Here is a 21,245-nt window from a genome sequence, read left to right as displayed (position 1 = left end):
GTGTGGGTGCGGGTCTGGGTGGTCGGTTATGCAAGACAAATCACAGAAACCTCCATCCATGTAGTACAGTGGGCAAGGACTCAACAATCAGGGCAACGTGAACTTTAATCTCAGCTCTGACACCGCATGTGACCACAGACTGTCACACCCTTTCCATGCCTCAGTTTCCTTATCTATAAAAATGACATTCCTGGGCGAAAATGAAACGAATTAGCAGATGTAAAGAGTCTGGCGCAGCGGGTGATGGTCAATAAATAGTTTCCTTTCTCAGTTTCTCGATTTTGCCCAGGACCAGCGATGTTCACACTCAGAACTCTTAACCCCTCCACGCTGGATTCAAAGTGTACTTGGGCGAGAAGCTACCCGCCGCGCAGGTGCGCGCACGGCGCCCCCTCGCGCCCAGCGGGGGAACCGCCGGAGCGGCGGCCCCGCCCACCCCACCCCACCCCCGGCGCCCGCGCCTGCGCAGAGGCACCGCCCCGAAGTTTGTTGTGGTGCGGAGCGTCCCGGACGCTTGGGGCGGGTGGAGGGAACCGGGTCGCGGTGCCACCATGGCGGTGCGACAGGCGCTGGGCCGCGGCCTGCAGCTGGGTCGAGCGCTGCTGCTGCGCTTCACCGCCAAGCCTGGCCCGGCCTACGTCTGGGGGCGGCCCGAGCGGCCGGGCCCCGCGGCGGCCTGGCGCCGCGGAGAACGCCCCGGCCAGGCCGCGGGACCCGGCGCGGAGCGGCGCCGGCTCGGGCTCGGGCTCCCCGACCGCTACCGCTTCTTCCGCCAGTCGGTGGCCGGGCTGGCGGCGCGGCTCCAGCGGCAGTTCACGGTGCGGGCCCGGGGCGGCGCGGGCCCTTGCGGCCGGGCCGTCTTTCTGGCCTTCGGACTGGGCCTGGGCCTCATCGAGGAGAAGCAAGCGGAGGGTCGGCGGGCGGTGTCGGCCTGTCAGGAGATCCAGGTGAGCGCAGGCCCGGGGGCGGGGCGGGGCGGGGCTAGTGTGGGGGCGGGGCTGGGAGTCACCTGCTGCCTGGGGCCATGGGGTCAAGCTCTACGTCTGTCCCAGCTGGAAATGCGTTGGACATCACCAGTTGAGGTTCATTTGCAGTGATACTGCACTCCTGATTTGGGGCCAGCGCCTCACATGTTCCCTTCCTCAAACGGCATGTTCTGGAAGACATGCTGCTAGTTTTAGTGCCCGCTGCACCGTGGCTGATGGCTTTGTCTAAGTTTTCTAAAATGTAATGACAATTAAATCATGACACTTCTTTTCCTGAGATAGTTGTCATCCCCAGTTTACGGACGAGGAAAAGTACTCAGAGAGGTGAAGTAATTTGCTCGAAGTCACACAGCTATTAGCAGACAGTGCCCGAAGTCTGACTCTCCAAAGCCTGTGCCTTTAACCTAAGCCTCCACAGTTTAGCCCATCAGTGACATAGCTGAAGCCAAAGTAAAAACTATGAACAGCAGTAGAAAACATAAGACCTAACAGTTTTCATTAACCTGTGTAAAGTTATCAGGAGTCACTGGATATGGGGGAGGGGAGGCTTTGTAAATGCTTAAAATAGCACAGAGACCTCTGTTTCTACTCAACCAAAATCTGTATTAGGCTTTTCCAGACAGAACCAATAGCATATGTTTATTAAAAAAAAAAAAGCGCGAGAGATTTATTTTAAGGAATTGACTCTGTAGTTGTGGAAGCTGGCAAATCCAAAATCTGCAGGGTCGTCAGGCAGGCAGGAGACCCAGGAAGAGCCGCTGTTGCGGTTCAGGTCTGAAGGCCATCTGCTGGCCCAATTCCCATTTCTTCCAGGTCGGTCAGCCTTCTGGGGTCTGAAACCACTCACGGAGTTAGCTCAGCGCCTGTGTGGTACAGCGTAGGGCTGAGGTCGGGGAAGATGGAGTCACTTGCCCAAGGACACAGCTGTTTAAGGACTGGGCAGTGTCTCCCATGTTTCCTGGTTTCCAGCCCTTGTTCCAGTTGTTCTTACCATGACCAGAGTGTCTCATGTTTGAGCTCTGGCCAGTTTGGGTGACAGGTGACATGTGGTCCAGTTCCCAGCTGCTGTCCTTGTCAGCAGTAGATGTGGAAAACAGTATGGCAGTTCCCCCAAAATTAAAAATAGAATTATCATTTGACCCAGGAGTTCCACTTCTGGGGATGTGCCCCAAAGAAATGAAAGCAGGGACTTGAGCAGATGTTTGTACACCCATGTACATAGCAGCAGCATTCACAATAGTCAGAAGCAACCCAGATGTCCATGGATGGATGAATGGGTAAGCAGAGTATGGTGTCTACATACAATGGAGTATTATTCAGCCTTGAAAAGAAGTTTTGACACATCCTGCAACATGGATGAAATTTGAGGACATTATGCTAAGTGCAATAAGCCAGTCACGAGGAGAGATACTGTATGATTCCACTTATATGAGGTACTTAGAGTAGTCAGAGCCACAGAACAGAAAGTGGAATGGTGGCTACCAGGTGCTGGAGGGAGGAGGGAGTGGGCAGTTAGTGTTTAATGTGTGTGGAGCTTCAGTTTTGCCAGACGAAGAGAGTTCTGGAGGTAGATGGTGGTGATGGTTGCGCAACCGTGTGAATGTGCTTAGTGCCATTGACTCTACATTTAAAAATGATTTAAGTAGTCCATTTTATGTTACGTATATTTTAACACAATTTGTAACAATAATTTTAAACCCTGTACATGAATGTTCATAGCAGCATTATTCATAATAGCAAAATATTAAAACAACCCCAACATCCTTCGGCAGGAAAATTGTTTAACTCTGGTGCATCTGTACATAAATATTAAGTAATAACTAGGAACCAACTACTGATACAGGTAACAATCTAAATAAACCTCAAAGATATTATGCCTAGTGAAAAAAGACAGTCCCCAAAGGGTACATACTGTGTGATTCCATTGCTGTAACATTCTTAAAATGATAAAACTGTAGAGATGGGGAACAGATCAGTGGTTGCCAGAGGACAGGGGCGGGGTGGGGGTAGTGCAGATACACAGGTGGCACGAAGGAGTTCTGCAGTGATGGCACAGTTCTGAACCTTGATTGTGGTGGTGATCACACAAATCTGTACATGGGATCAGTTTGCATACAGTTGGCAGTCTAGCAAGGTGGTGGCGCCCAGGGCAGGGTTGGAGCAGGCTAAGAGAAGACTGGAAGGAGGTTGAAGGAAGAGTTTGGGGGCTTTAAGAGTCCCTGCACCTGGTGGCCCTGGCCTGGAACGGGGGGTACCGGTGGTATCCATGGCCTGGGCAGGGCGGTGGCCCCAGAAGGCAGTTGGAAGAAGGGGAGGTCGCTGCTCCAGGTCCTGGCTGACCACTTCTGTGACGTGGAGGCTCTGAGAGAGTACCTGCTCCAAAAGCAGGTGTCGAAGGTGCACCAGAAAAATCGACCTTTCACCTACATCACGGGGCGATATGGCCCATACTTCGGGGGAGCCTGTTACATCCTGAAGCAGGGAGGCACAGCCGTTTCAGGGCAAGGAGTGGATATGGTCAGATGAACATGGCCACTTCTCTCTTGAGTTCTCGAAGTTCCAGGCAGTGCCCCTGGAGGCTGTCGATGTCAGCGGCTGGGCTGCCAGCTACCACGGCCTGGACGGCCTCTGACCCTCCGCAGGCTGGACGTCGCAGACCTCCCTGCCATGCCCAACCTGGCCCTCACTCGGATCTTGTTGGAGGAGATGCTGTCCAGCTGCGAGGTTCTGGGGGCTGACTGGGCTCAGGGCCACGAGTTAGGGCCAGAGGAGCGGTCTCCAGACACAGCCAGCCGCATTCCTGCCTAGCTCTCGGCCCCCTCCCCATCAAGCTGGGTCTCAGTGGACTCTGGGGAGTGTCTGACAGTTCTCCATCCTTCTGTCTTCCATCTGGGTTCACTCAACGTGGGGATTGGGGTGGGATGAGGGGTGTGGCACGGCAGGTCAGAGGGGAGAGCATGAGGTTGGGGTATTTATTCCCCACCTCAGGGGCTGTGGCTGGCTGCACCCCGTGCTGAAAGGTCACCGCTCCCATCATCCAGTCGGGCAGCTCTTCCCACACGCTTCTCTCCTGGGTTCCAACAGCCGCCTCCTGCCTCTTCAGGCCTGGGGGAGGTAAGCAGCCCCAGGGAGCTGCACTCCCCCTGTGGTTTCCCAGCCCTGCCCACTACCATGTCCAGAGACTCTTCTCAAAGTATCCTTATTTGAGTATGCTGCCGTTTCCTGCCGGGACCCTGACTGATACAGAGGTGCTCCTGGCATATTTCAGGGCTGCTGCTTCCCTGTGTGAGACAGCTCAGCTCACCGCTCGCTGCAGCATCCCAGGCCTCCACTCGCTAAATGCCGGTAGTGCCCTAAGTCCCACAGTGTTCCCGCTTACCAATTTATTGACTCAGCTCCAAATTCAGCTTTTTTGTTGGCTCCGTGAAAATTGACCTGGGCCTTTGAAACAGTTTTCCTTTGCTAAGTGACAGGATAAGGTTTGTCAGTAGAGGGTCCAGGAGAGATTACAGGAGGAAGGGCTTTTGCTTCCTGGTTCCCCGCCCATGTGCTTGCTCTGCGGGCTCCTGGGCACCTGCATTGCATGCGGCCTCCCCAGCATGTGGCTCCTGAAGTGCCAGGTGGTCAGCAGCTTCCCCTGGAAACCGCCCCCGCCCCCGCAGTTCCAGAGAGCAGTGCCTCCCTGCGAATGACTCCCCACCGGGGATTTAGTACATGCCAAGGCCCCTTACCAGTGAATCTCTTGTTATTTCAATTTGCTGTTAAAATCAATTAATTCTTTATTTTTAAAAAATATTTATTTGTGGGGGGGGAGGGGGGACGTGCACAAGCAGGGGGAGCAGACTCCCCGCTGAACAAGGAGCCTGATGCGGGACTCGATCCCAGGACCCTGGGATCATGATCATGACCCGAGCCAAAGGCCGACCCTTAACCAACTGAGCCACCTAGGCGTCCCTCAATTAATTCTTTATATTAAACTTCATCTATTAAAAAAAAGTTGCATGGAGCTGCATACACACACACACACACACACACACACACACACACACACGAATGAATGCAGGTTTAAAAAGATGGTGAAGGGGCGCCTGGGTGGCTCAGTCGTTAAGCGTCTGCCTTTGGCTCAGGTCATGATCCCAGGGTCCTGGGATCGAGCCCCACATCGGGCTCAGCGGGAAGCCTGCTTCTCCCTCTCCCACTCCTCCTGCTTGTGTTCCCTCTCTCACTGTCTCTCTCTCTGTCAAATAAAGAAATAAAATCTTTAAAAAAATAAAATAAAAAGATGGTGAAAACTGAATAAGGTCTGTAGTCTAGGTGACAGCAGTGTACCAATTCACTGTCCTTGTTTTGATATTGAATTGCTGCTTTATAAGATGTCACCATGGGAGGAAACTGGGTGAAGGGACACAGTACGCTTCGTACTATTTTTTTTTTTTTTTTGCAACTTCTTTGTGAGTCTAAATTATTTCAAAATTAAAACTTAAAAAAATATATCTCATTCTCAAAGCCACGGTTGATAAAGGATTACTCTACAGAACATTGCTTCTGCTCCATGGAGTTTAGAAACTAGTTGGCAAGGCAAGATAGACTTTCTTTCTTTTTTTTTTTTTTTTAAAGTTAAAAGTTCTCACACAAGGTGTATTAGCTTATAGATAGCCAGTGCTGTAGGAATCCTCCAGGACAGGTTGCTGTGGGCTGGGTTGTGCAGGCTGGTTCTGGAGGAGGGAGGAGCTTCAGTTGGGACTTGACGGATAAGTAGGGATGAGCCAGGCAGAGCGACTCCACAGAAACAGGTTCGGATAGAGGGTTAGGGTTAGAGAGAGTCGTATGAAAGATAAGTATGGGTACTGCACAGTAGAGCCTGGTGAAAGCTTTCACAAATAGGAAGCACCAGGCCAAGTTGCTGAATAAAAGTTAGGTGTTTGAGCAGAAGAGTGACATGTGAACGTGAAACCGGTAACCAAGGGGTTAATAGGACTAATAAGCACAGCTGCAACTTTTTACCCAGACTTTCTCCACTTGCTTTGAAATATCCCTGACTCTCCTCCTCCAGGGAGGCAGATTTGAGGCTTCTTCCCCCATCTCCTTATTTGGTGGCCTCTCAAAAAAAAACAAAAACCTTACCTTGCTGCACTGGCTGTCTCAGTGATTTTGCTGCGAGTCAGAGGGAGCGCTTAGCCTGTGGCTGGTCAGACCCCAGCCAGTACGGTGACCAGTCCGAGAGACTGCCTGGGCTCTTTGTCCTAGGGACCGTCCCAAGTCCCACCCCCACTGGGCACTGCCAGCCTTGGGCACCTAATTTAACTCTTGCAGCAAGGAAGCAGTTTTTGGCTTCGGTTTGGACACGGGTCTCGGTGAGTCTTTCGTGTGCAAGGCCACGTGAGCTTATTTCCTCTTCCTGGTGGGTTGCCTCCAAATAGGGGGATTGGTGTGGATCTCTGAGCCTTGGCCTCCTCATCTGAGAGTTGACTAGGGAGCTGCTCCGTTCAGTAGGTGAAGCCCTGGCTTCGGGGGAGGAACCCGTGCTCACAGAGGTACTCAGGGCTCCATTTGGTTTGTCTGTTGCTTCAGCTTTTGGTATTTTTGGACAAAACCAGCCATGTTCTAATTGGAAAATGGAAAGTGAATTTGATTCCCCAATGCAGCCCAAACTTGGGCAGTCTTTGTTTTGCAACACTGCTTAATAATATTCATTAGACTGGAGAAAAATGCCCAATTAATGGAGCCATAAATTATGATATATTTGGAAATTGGGCCTTTAAGATTTTGTTTGCATCTCGTTTGTGTATTTGTGTGTCCATGTATGGATGTTGTAAATGTGAGATTTTTTTTTTTCTCTACCTCTGGATGGTGTTGCTAAAATTAATTTGTAGAGGAGCTCAATTTAGTTCGTGTAAAGGCAAGTAGTTGTAAGAATTGGGCATTCCAGGGGCACCTAGGTGTCTCGGTTAAGCGTCTGCCTTCGGCTCAGGTCATGATCTTGGGGTCCTGGGGCCGAGCCCCGCAGGGAGTCTGCTTCTCCCTCTGTGCTCTCACCTCTCTCTCTAATAAATAAAATCTTAAAAAAAAAAAAAAAGAATTGGGCATTCCAATACCAAGAAAAATACTTCCAAGTTCATGTGATCTGGGAAAACATTCAATATTAAAGCTAATTTAAGGTTGTTGGTTTAATTACAATGGACATGTTTTTAAAGTTGCCAATAGTAGAGGTAGAACTTTTGTTCTGCCTGTATTTACTGAAAGTCAGGTTCATGTTATAAAGTATCATGGATAATCTAAACATAATTGTTGAGAACAAACATAGGTTTGTTTTTGGCTTCTATTAAGGGAAACAACTCTATGTAAGGAAAGTGTGACTGATTATTTAAAGAAGGAAGACTTAGGACAAAACTGAATATAAGAAGAAAAGTTGTAGAAGATCTATGAGAAGGGAATCTTTGGGAAGGAATTTTGTGGATGGTCGGGACCACGATTATGGAGATTAGAAGTAGTTTATTAGGGAGTGATCGACAGCTGGGGAAGAGACAGGAAGAGACAGATGGTTAAGAGAACAGGACCAGGCAGAGGTCGAGCAGTGATACAACATCAACAGAAGCCTCAGCCCCTTCTCTGAGGAGTTCCAAAGGCCGGATTACCCTTCAGAACCATCCGAAATTGGGGCAAACGGCTGGATTTTATATACTCCTATGAACAGTCATTGGACGGGACCACCTAGGAAGAGCATGACCTCAGCAAGGCGGCTGTCTTCAGTCAGGGCCCTCCCTGATGACCACCGAGAGCTGAGGACTGTTGGCAATTCCCACAGCTGAAGGTCATTCATTCCTGATGGAGATTCTGGCCAGCACATCGCAGCACCCACCACAGAGGCTCAGATCCATGCAGCACCCTGGTTGGCCCTGTCTCAATGAGTATACATCAACATGGGCCGTGACAGGGAGGGACAACATACGTTTTTTTAAAATTTCATCTTGTTGGAATGAATGAGTTTTACTCGCAGAAGTACATCAATATGGGATGCCTGGGTGGCTCAGTTGGTTGAGCATCTGCCTTTGGCTGGGGTCATGGTCCCAGGGTCCTGGGATCAAGTCCCACATCGGGCTCATTGCTCAGCGGGGAGCCTGCTTCTCCCCCTGCTTGCGCTCTCTCCCTCTCTGACAAATAAATAAATAAAATCTAAAAAAAAAAAAGATGAAAAAAAAGTACATCAATACAAGATTGGAATTTGGTTTTCCTATTAAAATGACCATTTTCTTAGTTACTGGTCTATTTTTTTTTTTTTTTAAGATTTTATTTATTTGTTGGAGAGAAAGGGGGAGCACAACAAGCAGGGGGAGCGGCAGGCAGAGGGAGAAGCAGGCTCCCCACTGAGCAAGGAGCCCAATGCGGGACTCGACCCCAGGACTCTGGGATCATGACCTGAACTGAAGACAGATGCCCACTGACTGAGCCACCCAGGCATCCCATATTGGTCTACTCTTAATAAGAAATTATAAACAAAGGCTTTTTGTCTTTATCTTTAATCTTCCTAGAAGAAAAGTTTCCATGTTTTGTCTTTATTAGGTCTTTGATTATTTCAGACAGTTGAATCTTAATATTAAAAGAGCTGAGTTTTGCTCTCTGAATCTTAATATTAAAAGAGCTGAGTTTTGCTCTTCAGAGAGCTCTGTTTGCCTTTAGAATCTTAATGCCGCCTTGGTTAAATAGATAATTATTAAGTTTTGTAATGATCTGTAATCCTCTTTAGGCATGTGCTTTAAAACCTTATGATATTTTTGACCAAATTCCCAAGATTCAACTTCTAAATGAAATCTTTCTATTAACGAGGCTTGTTCATTTGGTATGTCATATTACATGGGAAGCACTGTTAAGTGGTGATAAACCTTAGATTATGTTATATGGGTGAATGCGATAACCATTCCAGAAATTATATAAAATTCCCAAGATTTTGATATGTCCTGGTGTAATGTCATCACTTATTCTAGTTATTGAAGCATTGTGTGTCACAGAAAAACCATGGCCATTTTTGTGTCTTTTGTCATTTACAGTCATTGTTTTACTCTGATGCTGTTACAGATATGTTTCAGCTTCAAGGAGATTCGTGGAAAGGACTTTTGACAAGTACAGGTCTCTGATACCTTTAAAATCGTAAAACCAAATTGAGTAAGAATTTCTGGAACTAACAGGAAAACTGCATTCAAGCAGAACAAGAATTAGTAATATGGGACTGAGTGAATTAAGGAAGACGATTACTCTTGTTTGAAATGTTCCTGGTTCTTTAATGTTTGCTTTTCCAGATTTAAGGAAACTTTTTCTCTTAAGCTGTTATGACTTGCAGAAATTTGGTAAAATATTCCTTTGTAAACAGATATGAAACATTTATCTTTTTCTTCCCACCTGATCCCTCCAGATTCAGAAACTCTCAGTATTATGTATTCATAGCAGTGTATTTATTTGCATAAGTTCAGTAAGAATCTGCTCTTATGATAGGACACAATTGGAAACATTGGTTATATTATCAATGCTTTGGCTGGAATATCCTCTTTGAGGGTGACATGCATAGACTCGGATATGACCAGACAGTTTTAAGGAACTAAGGTTCACTTTATGGAGTCAGTGAAGCCCCTTGGAAAAATCAGCCTCGTACCTTGCTTATAGGGTGTCCAGCAGCCTTACCAGGTGAATAAAGAAAGTCACTTCCTGGCAGGTGCAGGAACCTCAGGTTATTTTGGGGACCTCAAGAAGAGAGGAATTTACCCAAATCTGTAGGTATTGCAGGCAAAGTCTGATGACAAGTATTTGGCTTGGCTTCTTAGGCTTGAGAGACTATTAAAAGTTCAATCTGAAATTCCTTATGAAAAGTTCCAGCAAAGCAGATTTTCTGTTTAAAAATAAAGCAAACCCTATATGGCCAATCACTATTTATTTTTGCAGCACTTATGTAAATAAATAGGCCAAGATTGTTAAAACTGGAGTCTTACTTTGGCTATCTTGGGTGGAAATGAGGGTGATTTTAGAAAGAGAAATCACACATTCGTGGAAGTTAGAGTAACTGTCTTTGGCTCTTTGTTGTTTGCCTCTAAAACTGGGCTGGATCCTGAATTTTGGTTTCTTCCAGTATCTGGTTATGATTTTCCAAACTAAGGTTTCCAATTTTCTCCCATTCCCTAAAGCTGCCCTTTCTCCTGAAGCCCTGCAAACTGAAGCTAGACAACTGGAGGTAGACTTCAGATATTTTAGAATTAATTAGAGCTGTTCGGAACCCAAGAAGGCAGCTATTGTCTGCTGCCAAGGACACCAAAAATGGGACTGCTTGATTGCCCAAGGGAACAATCGGGCAGATCAAGGTGCCAGGCTGGCGGCCCACACACAGACTCCAGAACCCTTACTAGTGGCTCTGGTAGCAGACAAAGCCTTAACCGAACATCAGCCCTAGTATTCCTCTGAAGATCTGAGGAGAGCTGCCCCTCCATAGCTCCTGAGAACCATCCAGTAGCTGCCTGCCAAGGCCCTTGCCCAGAGAGCTGTCTCTGTAATCAGAAGCCTCCAACATTGTGCGGGGAGCTTGACAGGTAAGGTGGGCCAGCTGCAGAGGTGAGAAGTTTTGCAGTGTTCTCTGACTGCAGTGAAGGTACAGAGTTTGAGAAAAAATTATTCTGAATAATGGGAGAGAGAGGTAGCTTGGCCTAAGCCCAGGATGAGCAGTAAAACCCAATTTGGTTGTTTTTACTAGCTCTTGATCTTGTCAGTGAAGACCTTGCCTGGCTCTCCCTCTCCCCTCCCCCACTGCCCTTGAGCCTTACTAGGCATCCTGGCTCATCGTGCGTGTTTTGTTCCTCACAGGCAATTTTTACCCAGAAAAACAAGCTGCTGCCTGACCCCTTGGACACCAGACGCCGGCAGGGCTTCCGGCTGGAGGAGTATCTGATAGGGCAGTTCATTGGCAAGGGCTGCAGTGCTGCTGTGTATGAAGCCGCCATGCCTGTGTTGCCCCAGAACCTGGAGGTGGTGAAGAGCATCAGGCCTCTTCCAGGCAGAGGCCCGGATGTCGTTCCACGAGAAGAGGAGCCAGCTTCCCAGGCCCCTGCCTTTCCCTTAGCCATCAAAATGATGTGGAATATCTCGGTGAGGAGGGGGCCTTTCATCTTTGAATTGGGCATTTCTCAAAACACCAGGGGTGCCTGGGTGGCCCAGTCGGCTAAGCATCTGCTTTCGGCTCAGGTCGTGATCCCAGGTTCTGGGATCCTGTGGGCTCCCTGCTTGGCAGAGGAGTCTGCCTCTCCCTCTGCTTCTCCCCCTGCTTGTGATCTCTCTCTCTCAAATAAATAAAATCTTTAAAAAAAAAAAAAAAAGCAAGCCCCGGTCTTGGTGAACCTGCTAGTGCTTTTTCCCAGGAGGTAGACAGGCGGGCTGTCCACAGCATGGGCGCCTGTATAGTTAGGCTTCCTTGCCGTCTCATGCAAGAGTCTGAAGCAGTTTCAGACTGTAATGTCTGCCAATCACCTGAGGATCCAGTTAAAAGGCAGATTCTGGGGGCGCCTGGGTGGCTCAGTTGGTTAAGCGACTGCCTTCGGCTCAGGTCATGATCCTGGAGTCCCGGGATCGAGTCCCACATCGGGCTCCCTGCTCGGCAGGGAGTCTGCTTCTCCCTCTGACCCTCTCATGCTCTCTCTGTCTCATTCTCTCTCTCAAATAAATAAATAAACTCTTAAAAAAAAAAAAAAAAGGCAGATTCTGGTCAGCTGGCCTGGGATGGGAGCTGGGATTCTGCCTTTCTAACCAGCTCCCAGGTGATGCCCATGCTTCTGGTCTGGTCCACACACAGCAGCAGGTGCCTGAGCCCCTGGTTCCTCATGATCCAGTTAGCTGATCCAGTTAGCTGAATTCGGGCCTGCCGTTCCCACCATCCTCCCTCTTTCGCTCCCCTGACCTGCCTCACTGGAGAGGAGAGGCCACACTCCTGTCCTCCGGACTCCCCCGTCAACCTCCCCTCCAAATCAAAGGCTTGTTTGTCACCTCCCTGCTCTCAACTCTGGGAGGACTCAAGGCTTCGGGAAATTGAGTGTTTTCCCTCCACAAAAACAAAGATTTCGTCTAGAGCAATTTATTTCTCTTCTTGCTATATAGGTGGGTTTAGAAAATTAATCAAGATGCGATGTTCTTTCTCCTGCCCAGAGCATCTGCCCAAGCCTAAGGTGGGACACAGCCATGGCAGCTCATGCTAGACACTAAAGAATGCAGTTTCTGGTTTTGACCTGGGGGATGAAGGTTATTAGACTCTTGCCTTTCCGAGCTAGGTGATTAGCTAACAAGTAGCCAAGGCCTTTGCCTGTGGAACAGCCAGGGTTAACATCAAAACTTCCAGATGGGCGTGCTGACGATCGCACACGCAAAAGCTAAATGACTCGACTCCTAGAGGGTTCCTAATGGGTTCCACAGGATTGGAGAGACCTTTGTAATGAAATAAGGAAAATGGGTGCTTTTGCTCGTCTTTGGTTCCTGCCGTTGTTCCTTTTTACTGAGGGGCTGGGGAAGGTCGTCCTGTGATTCAGCACAGCCTTATCCAGGGCAGATTTGTCCGGCTCTGCCTGTCCGCTGAAGGCAGCCTGCTGGGGGTAGTCTTAGTGACCCAGTGGCCAGTTTGAGCCTGATGGTGACCCGAGGCATTGATGGCAGGAAGAAGGGTCCCTCACCCTATCTTGCCATCTCTTCCTGCCCTGGGCACCCGAACTGCCAAGAGTTTGAGATGTGATGTTGTAGCCCCCTGGGAGTTGGCACAGACGGATTCTCTGCCTCTTTCTCCCAGGAGAGAGTAGCTTGGCTTGCTATTTCAGAGAGTTTATCTTTTTTCTTTTTTTTTTTAAGATTTTATTTATTTAAGAGACAGAGCATGAGCAGGGGGAGGAGCAGAGGGAGAGGGACAAGCAGACTCCCCACGGAGCAGGGATCCCGACGTGGGGCTCAATCCCAGGACCCTGAGATCATGACCTGAGCCACCCAAGCACCCCCAGAGAGTTTATCTTATCTTGAATGTCAAAACCAAGTCTAGGAGTACCTGGCTGGTTCAGTCGGTGGAGCGTGCAACTCTTGATTTTGGGGTTGTGAGTTCAAGCCCCACCATTACATGTAGAGATTACTTAAAAATAAAATCTTAAACAAACAATTCTAGGCAGTAGCTGTCTGGTCCAGATTACAAGGAGGACTTGGACCTGCTCCGGTCTGTATAACCCTGAATTCGTGATTGTGTTCCAGGCGGGCTCCTCCAGTGAAGCCATCTGTAGGACGATGAGCCAGGAGCTCGTCCCCGCTAGTCGAGTGGCCTTGGGCGGGGAGTACGGAGCAGTCACTTACAGGTAAGCACTCATCTGCCCACAGACTGGCTGTGAGTTCTTTGAGAGCAAAATCCTCACCTGTGTCCACAGAGCGGTGTCTGACGGACATGTAATAGATAGTAAATGCTCACTGAGTGATGTAGTTAATGGTGGCTTTGTAGTTGTTGGATAATTCAGCTTGGGGAAGATTGCAGATCGTCTGACTCCGCCTGAAGATGCAGGTGGCTGATTCACACTGGAGCAGAGAAAGGCTGTCCCCAAAATGCCCAATTCAGAATGTTGGAAAACTGATCTGACTTCTGGTTGTTAAGTAATGCCCAGGGGGAACACCACTCATCCATACCAGCTGAACTCTGGCCCCAGCGCAGGCAACACTCATTCCAGTCTTGGCAGTGCCAAGAGCTTTAAAAAAAAATGTGGGCCGTTCTCAAGAGTTCTGTGTGTGGCAGAGGAACGAGACAATTTGGGAGCAGAGGTCAGGGTGGTAAGTGCTAGAATCATGGATGCTCAGGTGCTGAAGGGAGCCCATTTGGAAAGGCCTCTCGAAGGGACCATCAGTGCTGCCTTTTGAAGATGAATAGGCACCACCTGGGCAGAGAGGTGAGCAAAGAGGCCACTCCGCAGAGGGAAGAGGGGGCGGATGGCAGCCCGCGCTCCTAGCTCTTTGTAGGCGCTGTGTACGGCAGCGAGGATGAATGCCGCGCGTGCGACAGTGTGCTCCCTCTCGTATTTGCAGATCATCGGGAAGAGCTGCGTCTTGGCAGCTCACTAGCGGGTGGTTTCTAGACCTAGTGCTGTCAGAAGCGGGAGAGCAGGCACAGGGACTCGAGAAAGCACATGGAAAGCGACTTCCGTGGTTTGGAAGGCTCTCGTGTGCCTGAGGGGCCATGTGGGCCGACAGAAGCTCGGTGGGCTTGGTGTCCTCCTCCACTCCTCGGCCCTTGGTAGGGAATGGCTGTTGCTGGGCGGGGGGGGGGGGGGGGGGGGGGCCGTTTCCCTCCGGCGGTTCTGTGTTGGGCCTGCTGATGCGTCTGCTGCAGAGGTTGGGCAGACCTCCCATCTGCAGTGCTCCCTGCCGGCCTCCGGCCCCTTCCCCCGCTTGCAGTGTTTTCATAGCATTTATCACCATCTGACCTTAAATCATAGATGGCTTTGTCTATCCTGCCTCTCCCGTTGTACTACGAGCACTCTGAGGGCAGGGCTTTCCTGTTTTGTTTGCTCTGTATCCCTACAGCTTAGTAAATGTCCATCGGATGATCCCATGAATTTGACAGAAGGTCTATTACCTAAAGTACTGATGACATCAGTGACTCAGTCCCTGAGAGCACTCTGGGCATATTTCCATCTAGCCTCTGCTCATCTGGGGACTCAGGCTCGGCCCTTGTGATCTGCTCCTCCTACCTCTCCCACCTGATCTCTGATCTTGTCCCATTTACACCCTGTGCTCTACCATACTGAATGCATACTGCCCTCCCCCACACGCACCACGCTCCTCCATGCCTGTCTTCTGTACACGCAGTTAGCTGTCCTTGGGCCGCCCTCCCCACAGCCTCCTGTCCCACTCGTCTCAGTTCAAACACACCCCCCCACACACGTACCTCACACAGCCACACTCTTCCCGTGGGCTCCCACGACAACCGGGCAGAGCTTTCCCCACTGTGACATGGACAGCCTCGAGCTAGGATCCTGATTCTCCCACTAGCCCCGGTAGCCCAAGGTTAGGAACAACGTTTCAACTCCCTTGATTGCTTACAGGGGTGCACTCAGATGGACTCAAGAGAAAGAGCAGTAGGCCACACATGGACTGACTCCGCAGAGCTCGGGAACTGAGGCAGATCTTAAGATGGGGGCGGGCATCTTGCTCCCTCAGTGTTGTCTTCATGTCTCTGGGCTTCTGCTCCATTCTCTGCTCTCTGCCACCCCAGCGTCCTTATTTCTTACCCCATAGCTCTTCCGTGTCTGTGTGCCTTTGGTTTCTACATCTCTGGCTTCCCACGGCCCCAATCGAGTCTCATGGCATCCTTCACCTTCAGCTCCATTGCTGACTGCTAAGTTACTACCATGTTTTTTTCACTGGTGCTCCTCAAAAAGAGAATTGAACTGGCCCCCATCCCTTTTCCCACCAACCATTTGTATCTCCGATGTGACTGCAGGCTCCTTGCCCTGAGGCCAGGTGCCCACCCAGGGAGAGTACGGGCTGAGGGGTGGGGCTGAGACATAGGCTGACGCACACCATCCAGAACAGCCACTGTGCCTCACCAGGGCTGTGGGTGTGGGGCTCCCTGAGGAGCAGGGGTGGACGGGCAGCTGACTGATGTACTACAAACTGCCTCTGTGTCTGTTGTTCGTTCATTCAGCAAAGGTTTTGTGGGTTTTTTTTTTTTAAGATTTTATTTATTTGAGAGAGAGAGCACACAAGCAGGGGAGGGGGAGTGGGAGAGGGTGAAGCAGACACCCTGCTGAGCAGGGAGCCAGATGCAGGGCTCCATCCCAGGAGCTGGGGATCATGACCTGAGCCGAAGGCAGATGCTTTACCGACTGAGCCACCCAGGTGCCCCTCAACAAAGGTTTGAGCTCATACTACACTTTAAGGGTTATGCTAGAACTTGCCATCAGAAATTCTGGGTCCTTTATGTAAGTATTAACCTTAAAACTTACGTTACTGCCTTACTCCCTTTGGCAATTGAGACTGAGCCCAGAGAAGTAACCTGGCCAGGGGCTTACAGTAGCAGACCTGGAATTCAAGCCATATAGTCTGATTCCAGTCTCTTAACCACTGTATTCTGCTGCATGGGATTGATGGATGGACAGATAGAGTCATCAAATGTGACAAGTCATTTTTATGGGTTTGTTTTTTCACTCTAACACCAGGTTCTGCACCTGACACATAGCAAATCTACAGTACATGTTTGATAAATTAAAAAATGGGTGAATGTCAGTATTTATCATGGCATAATTATCTTTCCAACTGTTGTATCTGATACTGGACTCTCCCATTTGGCTGAAATAGGAGATCCAAGGGAGGTCCCAAGCAACTGGCCCCTCACCCCAACATCATCCGGGTCTTCCGCGCCTTCACCTCTTCTGTACCACTGCTGCCAGGGGCCCTGGTCGACTACCCTGATGTGCTGCCCCCACATCTTCACCCCGAAGGCCTGGGCCACGGGCGGACGCTCTTCCTCGTTATGAAGAAGTAAGTAGGAGCTGGGGGTGCCTCTGTGCACCTGGAGGCACGGGGTGGCAGGGAGGAGGACCCTCACCCCTTACTGTCCCAGAAAGCGGGGTCCCTTTGGAGTGACTTTTCATGAAACCGGAGTCTCCTCTTCATTCAGAACCTGGTCCTCACTGGTGTTTTTAGTCCATTTGACTCTTGCCCCCTCTGTGGCTTGCCTTACCAGTTGTGTAAAACCAGTTCTCCTCCCCAGCCCTCTACACCTCCTGGCATTGCTGTCACCGGCATGAGGAAGGAGTATCTGTTCCATTACTTCCATCACGTGGGGCCCCAGCTCTCCCTTCCTAACTTCAGGATGGTGGGTGGTAACAGAAAGAATGCTCGGGGAAAAAGATCAAAAAACTTGAGGAAGAGGAAGGCCCATCATCCTAATAGTAAGTAAGATGCTGGGGGCCACTGACGTGCGACAGCCAGAGGCCCTGTCACCCTCTCCACCAGCTACCCCCGCACGCTGCGCCAGTACCTTCGTGAGAACACCCCAAGCCCCCGCCTCGCCACCGTGATGATCCTGCAGCTGCTGGAGGCGGTGGATCATCTGGTTCAACAGGGCGTCGCGCACAGAGACTTAAAATCTGACAACATTCTCGTGGAGTTGGATGCAGGTGGGTCCTGGCCGCATCTTCCCAGCCCTCCAGGGGCACCAGACTTCAGGTCTGCAGACACTTAGGACCCCTCCAGTCCTTTTGGGTTTTATGTCCTATTAGAAGTTGTATCTTAATTTAGCTCTGTACCCAAGAGATGAGCAATCTCTCCTTCAAAATGGAGGCTTTCGTTCTCTTTGTGGGGCTTGTGGAATGATGGTTAATAGTCCCCGAGTTCCTTTCTGTTGCCCACTTACAGAACAAAAACCTCGGTGGTGGAAGTTTTCTCAAAGAAAAGAGAGGTAGACTTAGCTCAGTAGAAAAAAGAACTTTCAAACAGTGAGAGCTGTCCAAATGTAAGCCTAGCTACCCCTGGAAATAATGAGTTCCCCCGTTCCCCACACGGGAAGCACTGAAGTAGAGGCTGGATGGCCACTTAACCTGCGATATTTTATTTTATTTATTTCTTTTTTTTTTTTTAAAGATTTTATTTATTTATTTGAGAGAATGAGAGAGAGCACATGAGAGGGGGGAGGGTCAGAGGGAGAAGCAGACTCCCTGCCGAGCAGGGAGCCCGATGCGGGACTTGATCCAGGGACTCCAGGATCATGACCTGAGCCGAAGGCAGTCGCTTAACCAACTGAGCCACCCAGGCGCCCTAACCTGCGATATTTTAAAGGAGAGTCACAGATTGGGTAAATTTTGAGCTATAAGATTTAAAGTAATGTGCCATTAAATTGCTAGAGGAACTAGTTTTTTAAAGGAAGTCTGTGTGAATCCTCTTACAAATAACTAAATCCTAACGAACCTGTTTCTTAGGTTTGGACTTGGGGTTTCAAGTTCAGATCAAAGATATTTGGGGCATAAGAGCTCTTAGAGCTAAGCGCCATCTACTGAGTAAACCAGGAGCAGCTCCTTCAGTCTTGGGATAGCTCCGATTACTGATCAGTTACATTGAGCCAAACTTTTATCCAGTTCTTTGCTTGAGGGCTTTGGTTTCCCCGGAGGCATCTTCGTGCTCCTGTAGCTGGCCTCCCATTGAGCGCTCCGGGGAGTGGCCACCCACTGCATTCCTGGGCTGATACTGCGTCCCTGTTAGCCGCTCACCCACATCTTGGTGTCTGTAGTAGGGCTCCTGCGAAGGCCTCTCAGAGAATCATCACTCCTCTCTGCCCGTCCCTTCCCCAGATGGCTGCCCCTGGCTGGTGATCACAGACTTCGGATGCTGCCTGGCTGACGAGCGCACCGGCCTGCAGCTGCCTTTCACCAGCTGGTATGTGGATCGGGGCGGAAACGGCTGCCTGATGGCTCCAGAGGTGAGTCCCGACGAGCTGGCCTGTGCCGTCAGCACACTTCTCCATCTCGTTTCCACTGACTGAGAGGACAAGACTCGTTGCCTCATTACCTACTCAACACCTCTATCTTTCTGACCCTTAATTTGGCACAAGTCCCTTGCCCTGTGAATCTGGCCCTCCCTAATGTTCACAGATGTGCGTTTTGTCAGCACAGAGTAGGCGGCCTAAGCAGATTCTTCTGGGTCTGAGCCACAGCTCACTCACATTCTGGGTTCCTTGGGACGGAGTTCAGATTAGCCCGTGAGTCGGGTGCTGTGTAGGTACACGAATACGTTAGGAATGCCAGCAACTGGAAGCTCACCTGTTGCTTTCCAAGCAGGTGTCCACCGCCTGCCCTGGCCCCAAGGCGGTGATCGACTACAGCAAGGCGGATGCCTGGGCTGTCGGTGCGCTCGCCTACGAAATCTTCGGGCTCTCCAATCCCTTCTATGGCCAGGGCGGGGCCCACCTTGAAAGCCGCAGTTACCAGGAGGCTCAGCTGCCCGCACTGCCCGAGTCGGTGCCTCTAGATGCAAGACAGCTGGTGAGGTCACTGCTCCAGCGAGAGGCCAGCAAGGTAAGGCCATCCCCGGGTTTGCAGGGATTGTGGAAGTCTGTGTTCCATTGTAAAGATCAGGTTTGGGCAAGACTAGAGTGACAGATGGCTCCTCTTACAAAGATAAAGGCCAAGTACAGGAGAACAAACTTCAGTATGAACAGGACTAGGGGAGCTGGCCAGCAAATTAGAATTCCAGCAGTGCAACTCTTCTTGGCTTTAGTGGCTTAAGTTACTTAGAAGAAGATCTATTTTTAAGAAATGTTTAATGGAGTTGTAGTTTATAGGAACAGTTGACACCTAATGAGACGGATGTGAAGACCTCTCCCAAGAGCAGATCTGGACATTTCGAAATTAATAAGGGAAAATAAAGGCTAGCCAGTTTGAAGCCGTGATCGGGCGTGGCAGGCCCACAAAGGCAGACAGGGCTCAAGCTACTGTTCTACCACTTCCTTCCACTGGGCGGCATGCTGGCAGGGCCACAGCTCGTGCTCACTGCCACCAGTTACGAAGTGATGAGAGGACCCCGCACTCCAGAGGGTGCCAGGACCCAGGCAGCTTGTGGGCCTCCCTTGATGGGGAGGCTATTTCAACAATGCAGACTGCCCGGGGCACATGTGTGCACCTGGAAAAGCCTGGAACGGGGTAGAGAGCAGCCAGCAGGTGTCAGGTAAGTGAATGGTATTATAGGAAGGAGAGACAAAGGGGTGGACAAGAATTTGGTTGGGGCCAGAGAAGGGAAGACCCTAAAATAAGAATTCATTAAATCAGGTTTTGTGTTGAATGCTTTGCCAAGGATGTTCTAAGCTTCTGCTTCCCTGCCTGTTGCAGAGACCATCTGCCCGAGTAGCTGCTAATGTACTTCATTTAAGCCTCTGGGGTGAACATACTCTAGCCCTGAAGAATCTAAAACTAGACAAGATGATTGGCTGGCTCCTGCAACAGTCAGCTGCCACTCTGCTGGCTGATAGGCTCACAGAGAGGAGCTGTGTGGAAACCAAGATGAAGATGTTATTTCTGGCCAACCTGGAGTATGAAGCGCTGTGCCAGGCAGCCCTGCTCCTCTTCTCCTGGAGAGCAGCCCCGTGAGGGCTCTGCTGTCGCTGGCGTATCACTAAAAGAACTTCGCAACCTGTGTGTGGTGCTGGTCTGTGAGGGCTGCGGGCGGCGCTAGAGATAAGGCCTCGGGCTTGGCAGGTAGAAGGAACAGCTGGTGGCAAAGGTCACGGTCTGTAGCTACTAACTCACCTGAGCCGTGCGATTTTAGGTGCGCCGTGTAACCTGCGTGAGGTTCTCACCTGTGCTGAGAGAACTGGACCAGCGCGGAGCCAGAGGGGCTGGCGGCTCTCTGCACAGGGCTCGTGGTAAATACCGCAGCTGTCACGGCTACTCCCCGTTGTTAGAGCACAAAAGCACTCCGAAATGCGTAAATACACTGAAATTTGAATTTCATGTGTCACTAAATATTCTTCTAAATTTTTTTTCAACTATTTAAAAACGTGAAAACCACTTTTGGCTTGCAGGCCAGACTGGCCAAGCCATGGTTTGCCACCCCCTGGTCTAGATGAATCCAAAGGGCCTAACTAAAAAGAAATGATAAGTAATCACTAGGCCCCCTGTAAGTGCTAACAATGCGTAAGAAAGATCGGAATACAAATCCACAAGAGTGAGTTCAGCAGGTGAAAAGAGGGTCTGGAACTGGTTAACTGTGGGCCAAAAAGCCCTACCAGCCTCCCAGACCCCTGTGAAGTCCATGGCTGAGTGGATCTGTTAGAGGAGGGTCCAGGCAGCGCGGGACTCCAGGAATGAACTCTGACTTGTTTGAAAGTGGCAGCCAGGACCTCGGTCTGCATGTTTTCTGAACTGGACGCTGTATGTGGTCAGTATATTCAGGTATCAGAATGAAGAGACAGCCAGTGAGGCCTGGAAAGCTCGGGGGGGGGGGGGGTCTCTGAGGAAGCACTTCCGCACAGCTTCCACCAGCTACTGAATCAAGTCTAACAGAGCTAGAAGCAATGATGAAATGGAAATTAACTGTGTTGTTTTACTTGCTGATTTGCCTTTTGACTAGCATCTCTTACAGGAATTGTGAAGAATTAAATGCACATTTAAAACCGAAGAACACATAATTTGCTTTGAATTGAATATGTGGCTTTAAGAGTGATTCTTATAACCTAATAAAGACAAGAAAATTCTGTGAGTAGAGATCAACAGTGGGGAAGGGATT

The 21,245-nt window shown here is 49.9% G+C and overlaps 1 protein-coding gene and 1 pseudogene across 1 annotated transcript; both read left to right on the top strand.

Annotated features, from left to right (window-relative positions):
• Positions 1-475: 475 nt before the first annotated feature.
• Positions 476-21,213, top strand: PINK1 (PTEN induced kinase 1). The gene is made up of 8 exons (XM_032392146.1): positions 476-947; positions 10,827-11,108; positions 13,236-13,336; positions 16,326-16,508; positions 16,986-17,149; positions 18,317-18,444; positions 18,803-19,039; positions 19,850-21,213. Exons 1-8 carry the CDS (start codon positions 552-554, stop codon positions 20,105-20,107), a joined length of 1,749 nt encoding a protein of 582 aa, XP_032248037.1. The 5' UTR covers positions 476-551; the 3' UTR covers positions 20,108-21,213.
• LOC116641490 lies at positions 2,031-4,091 on the top strand (annotated as a pseudogene).
• Positions 21,214-21,245: the final 32 nt, after the last annotated feature.

Source organism: Phoca vitulina, unplaced genomic scaffold, assembly GCF_004348235.1.
Source record: "Phoca vitulina isolate PV1807 unplaced genomic scaffold, GSC_HSeal_1.0 scaffold2, whole genome shotgun sequence".
Taxonomy (NCBI): domain Eukaryota; kingdom Metazoa; phylum Chordata; class Mammalia; order Carnivora; family Phocidae; genus Phoca; species Phoca vitulina.
The sequence above is the reverse complement of the archived record's forward strand: the minus strand, read 5'-3'. Positions and strand labels throughout refer to the sequence as shown.